This window comes from Tubulanus polymorphus, chromosome 1 (assembly GCF_964204645.1).
Source record: "Tubulanus polymorphus chromosome 1, tnTubPoly1.2, whole genome shotgun sequence".
Lineage (NCBI taxonomy): Eukaryota > Metazoa > Nemertea > Palaeonemertea > Tubulaniformes > Tubulanidae > Tubulanus > Tubulanus polymorphus.
In genome coordinates, this window is record NC_134025.1 from 20,783,622 (window position 1) to 20,789,577 (window position 5,956).

The window sequence follows — 5,956 nt, forward strand, 5'->3', positions numbered from 1 at the left end:
GACAAAAATGACGCAATCAATCGTTTCCAAGCAACCGCGTTCGTGCCATCCCGATATGACGGACTATTCGACGTATTCGTCAAATTCGATGCAGTATTCCGATCTTTCGCCTCCGGTTCCCGGCTATTACATAAAACCGCCGCAGACAATTAAGGTACGCGCCGAAAGTAACAAACAGCATGCCGCTCACGTCCATTTTACTCGCGTTTTACGGCAAAAATGTTTCTACATCAAGAAACATCGCGACGCTTTTGATGTCGCTTATATAGAGTATTTCATTCATGTCAGGAAAATTCTCTATGGCCTTAAAACTAATAGAAATTATCCAGCGCAACTTTCATTCTAATGTGTGTTCTATTTTTGTGGTCTTCCAAAAAGTCTTCCAATCAAAGCCTGTCCTTCAGCCGTCATCATTTATGCCCAGAATTCAGTCCACGACATTCAGCGAACGATCGTTCATCTTATGAAAATTCCATTAATCACTGCTGGACATCTACATCTTCCAAAATACAGATAATCGTTCGATATATGGATTATTTTGATCATCTACGATACTGTTCAGAGCAATTCGGTATAGTTCAGCGACCCAGACGTACGTACGTGGGCGAATACGCGGATGAAAAGCATTTTACGCTTATCAGGATTGTCGAGACATTTTCCGCACATGAAAACTAGAAATCAGCGATGAAACTGGAAAATAATGCAAATCTAGAGAAATCATATTTCTGACCTATAAAAATGATACGCGTATAGGCTATTTATTCCGTTTTACGTTTTCTTTTAGGAATCTGATAGTTTCAGCAGTCCTAATTATCCTAGTTATAGCCATATCCACGCCGAGACCCGTCCGTGGAAAACTGATTTATGTAAATGCGGCGAAGACGTCGGCACGTGTAAGTTTCCAGTTAATCCCTCAGAATCGCTAAACGAGATGTCCTCCTATTTGATGTACAACACCGATCTGATCACCACTTCTTAGCTATTGTTATTGGCACCGTAAAAACCGTTGCAATGTTTATATACATTGATACCTAGTATCAAAAATTCATAAAGGCTATAGTCTTTGTGCTAGTATGCATTACCTACGAGCAATTATCTCAGTTGAGATAATTGCTCGTAGGCATTACTAAAGGGCTTGTGTGTAAATACAGGTGTACTACGTCATCAATCAAATAACAATTACAAACATCAATTTTGGCGTTTATTTGGTAATTGAATATATTTCATAACTCATTTTATTCTATTGATATTAATTTTTGAGAGGATTTGCACTATGTAATCCATATAGACTGGTTGCCGGTCAATTCAAGTCGTTTATCGATACATTTATATTCAAATCCAAAAGAACTTATCATCTTTCCTGAATAATATATAATTCATTTTATAATATTATTCATTGTCGACAATATTACGCAATATATGTCTTACTTCTTACGCCAATAAACTTTCAAGTTAGTTTTCTAGTTAATACCTTTTCGTTGAATAATTCATATCTAGGTTGCAGTGTACTCGCCTGTTTACCTTTTGTCGAATGTTGGTTATCGAAGAAAATGGGCGAAGGATTCTGTATGCCTTGGTGTGTACCCATTTCATCGACCGCCCTACGACTGAAAATCCGTACGAAGTACAACATTGAGGTAAATTTGTGGGAAGATATTTTGGGAAAACTATAATATAACACACTCATTTATTACATGTTCTAATGCAACGTTTTCGCACAAATTCAGGGTTCTATTTTGGAAGATTTTTGCGCGTCTTTGTGGTGCCGACCTTGTGTTCTTTGTCAGCTAAAGAAAGAAGTCGAATACCTCGAAACGCAGAATAAAAAAGAAGCGGAAATAAAGAAGCGAAAACTGGACGATCGCTGGTTGTGAATTTTACAATATTCGACCTCTCTTAAAACTTTTTTGGAAGCGTACATCTGTAAAAAAAACTTTTGTTCATAAGCTCCGGAGGATGAAGCCCGTCAAGGATGAAACTAAACTTCAGGGTCCGAAACTTATTTTTTCGAGCATGATTTTGACTATGGGAGTCATCTCAACGCTAAAGGCTTCTACGTGACCTCAGCATTTTAAGTTCAAACAGGGTATAACGTTATATATAAGTGACTTAACGACTAGATGACGTCATTAAGGAATTATCAGGGTAGAAGTCATATCAATTGTATATTGCGCAATAGCAGTGACTAATTCATTAATTCATTCCGTGTAGGAGTAGGCTAAACTTGTTCTACCAACATACATTCGTGTTTGTGTTAAAAAGATAAAATGTGTTATATCTTAGATATATTTCGAAGAAGAGATATATGTCTTTGATTTTTCTTTTGAGTTCCCGAGATAGACATTCTCCACATAAAGGGGTCTTCGATGACACTTGTTAGATATTACAGTGGACAAAAGGACATATATGAATAGGACTTCGTGAAAAATATCGAATCGTTTCAGACACCGAATCGTTTCAGAATGGCTATTACTAACGTGCAATAATATTTTCTTACTTAAAATAATGACAAAAGCCACGGCGTGCTCAGAACATTGTCAAATTGCGACCTGTCATATTTTAATATATATGTGTGTATTGTGAGAATGTAGCAGAAAGTAAAGTAGATCATGTAGGATCCCAGTTTCGAGCAGCTACATGCGATCTGTATCTGCGGAACTGTGGCCCCAGGTCTTTGTTCAATTTGTCGATTTGTACTTAATGTAATCAGGGTAAGAATCATGTTTAAATTTTCAACGTAACTGTGAATAAATACGATGATACTAGAATGCGATATACGATATTAGACATTCGTCAAAATTCTTGATAGATGACATTTTAAATCATTAAGGACCGTTAAATGAATGTTGAATTTCATGCATCTGATGTCATAAAAATGTATTCCTCATTTTTGTTTTAAGGACTCTGTTATTCAGGCCCTTTTTGTATATAAACATGCGCCTGAATGTATATACGTATATATATTAAAGATAATTCCTTTCGCAAATTTAATTTCTAATGTTTTAGCTGATGTAATTAGCTAGATTATTAACTTCGATGTCAATTCAAGTTGATTGCGCATCGCATTAAAGAATTAAGAAATAAACATTGTAAATGGTGTCGTATTTTTTCTGTTTCGCAGACGAATAAAGAATCTCATTTCAATCTAGTAATTTATATGTAATATGTACATGACATACTTTTTTCTGCCGACTTTCAGTGTAATCAGGGGCGGATGGGAGCACAATGAGCACGCGCTCCCGTCGCAATCTTCCCGTACCCTTTTGAAAAACAACGGCAATTTTTTCAGCGCACTTTTTCACCCATCACTACTAATAGAGCAGCAGTCACGACTATGCTTACATTCTCTTAAATGCCACCTAAGTGCCTGGAAACTGCGCTGGAAGTTCACGATTTTCCAGAACTCCATTTTTGGCTTCGCACGCTTGCTCGTTGTGGACGCTTGCCCTTTTTAAGTAGGCTATATATGCCCGTTTCATTTCTTGTGCTCCTTTCAAAGTCTGCCACTGGATCCACCCCTGGTAATTTCCATTTCAATGTCATTTCTCTACGTATACACGATCCACACGCTAATCTGAAATCAATCCGAAATCCGATTAACATAGAATTTTTGGTTTAAAAAAGTGACAGTGATTCTTAACACGTTGACTCCATGATAATCAATAAAAGGATTGTCTTTGCTACGCGATAGGCCAGTCTCAATAGGCCAAGTGCTCTTTTTACCTGCATTTCAAATTGTGATTCGGAATTGCCAAATGATAAACTTATTTTTTACCTGTTGTATTTTTGTGTTATAACTCCACAGAACCAGCCAAATGGAAGCACCCCTGCACCCATCTCAAACCTGTTTACTTTATTTCGACCAATATACTAGTATACCTTCTTGACATTGATAGGATTGCAGCATCATATCAGACCAAATGCTTCGATTATGATGAGAAGTATTCAATATGTTTTTCAAGATGAATAACTACATGAGATGTTACAAAGCAATTGAATTTACGAGAAAACCCGAAGATTCGAGAAAGAGCTTTTTGATCGAGATTTGTTTTTTAGCATTTAATCGCTGGATTGGTCCGATATGTTCTACACACATTTATTGTAGGGTTTTTATGACGTTGATCGACGTTTATCGGACGCTGTGCAAACTCAGGGTGGCCACTTTTATTTGACCTGCTTTCCCTGACTTTTTTAAAGAAAAGAATTTTCCCTGACTTTACCCTCACTATTCCCTGACGCACAATGTTTTCCCTGACTCGATCTGCTAAGAATACTATCAATTAACTCAGTCAAATACATAAGACATAAACGATAACTATTCGATTTTACGTGCGACCTTTCAGAAATTTCATCAAATTTCCCTGACTTTTTTAAAGAAAAGAATTTTCCTTAACTTTTCCCTGATTTCCAGGTAAGTGATGGCCACCCTGGAAAATGTCCTCTTTCACGTTTCGTTTCGTCGTTATTTCAGCCTCATAGTTAGCACGGTGATAAAATACGCCCGCTCAAAATTATTATTCATAAATCTTGCCTACGATCGATGACATATAAGTTCATGCTAGGAGGTAATTAATTTCGCATTTTAACGATGAATAACGAGACATTCTGTGTAAATAATGAGCCACTTTTCTTAACTTCATCGTTCATTATTAAACCGGCTACATTTATTTCCATTAAGACCGAGATAACGGATGGTCGCATCTATCTTGAGACGGTACCACGCGGTAAGATTTGAAATCCGACACCGAAACCGGTGAATTTCCAGTCATTTCACGGAGGCTTCAAAGTCAACATGTGAGATCAGAATTTCGATTATTCTATTTCGTTTAGATGATCGTACTTGCTAACTGTATAATTTCTAATATGCTATGAAATGCAATTTCAAGCTTAATATATATATGTGGCTATTATGCACTTCTTAAACAAGAGAAGATACACAACTTCATAAAATCTTCATTTTGACTAGATTTTATTCACAATTCGATCGGTTTCGACTCATCCCTTAGAGCCCTTTTCAAGAATGAACAAAAACTTTGACATTGGTATTGGTATTGGTATTGAAAAAGAACCCTCTGGGGAGTGAGTCGAAATCGATCGGAATATTATGAACAAAATGAAAGTTTAATAGTTTCTTCTACTGTTTAACTAATCTGGATATTCTCCATAAATTTTATGTCGTCGGACATTTTTTGATGTCGCAATAGCTCCATGTGACAGTACGATCGTCCAGGAAACACCATGGCCGACGACCGGATGGTAGTCCGTTCGAATAGACCGGGTTACGACAAAAGTTGGCGGCATCTTTTAGACTTTTCTCAGGAAAAGATGAAGCCTTGTACTTATGTTCATGTGGAAATTGTTTCACCCATGCTTGACATTTCATACCATTCGCGCCCACTGAATTTGTTCCCACGTATGTAATGCCGCTTGGAGTTTCTAAACATTCATTTCGAACTGGAAATTGATATAATTATAATTTGAAAAACATGCAGTAGTTTAGATTGACGAGTGAAATAACCCGGATCACATACCGCATTTTGGGATATCGCAATATTCCCAATTACGTTTCGAACTGTCTTTTGTTCCATCTGATGAAACAGATGTGACGTAACACCAAGGTTTTTTGCCTGACGGGTGCTGAGGATTCCTAGGAGAACAATGAAATAATCACTGAAGGTTCCATAGCTTTTCTATAACTCTACTTACTCATTGCAGTACGAAGTGTGTAACGAATATCTCTTTACATGTAAATCTACATTTTAGAACCCACTTCTACAGTTCGCAGTGAACATTTGACTTAACGGTTATAACATTTGAAACGAACTCATTTCAACTCTAGAGTCAAATTTAATCGACGACTGTGGAACAGGTTCCCATAGGTACCGATGATTCTGAAATAAACGTGCAACGTTGCAATCTTAAAGAGCTTTGCGGTCAAATGATTTTTTTTTCTTCG

General features: G+C 37.0%; 1 protein-coding gene across 1 annotated transcript; it reads left to right on the plus strand.

Moving 5' to 3' along the window:
* The first annotated feature begins 788 nt into the window (after positions 1–788).
* Positions 789–2,894, plus strand: LOC141914776 (cornifelin homolog A-like). The gene is made up of 3 exons (XM_074806069.1): positions 789–893; positions 1,498–1,637; positions 1,728–2,894. Exons 2-3 carry the CDS (start codon positions 1,551–1,553, stop codon positions 1,872–1,874), a joined length of 234 nt encoding a protein of 77 aa, XP_074662170.1. The 5' UTR covers positions 789–893; positions 1,498–1,550; the 3' UTR covers positions 1,875–2,894.
* Positions 2,895–5,956: the final 3,062 nt, after the last annotated feature.

Excerpts from the sequence above, each read along its gene's own strand:
- LOC141914776 (XM_074806069.1), top strand. The coding sequence starts at position 1,551 with ATGGGCGAAGGATTCTGTATGCCTTGGTGTGTACCCATTTCATCGACC. Across the intron at positions 1,638-1,727 it reads GTACGAAGTACAACATTGAG|GGTTCTATTTTGGAAGATTT; the intron begins GTAAATTTGTGG and ends GCACAAATTCAG.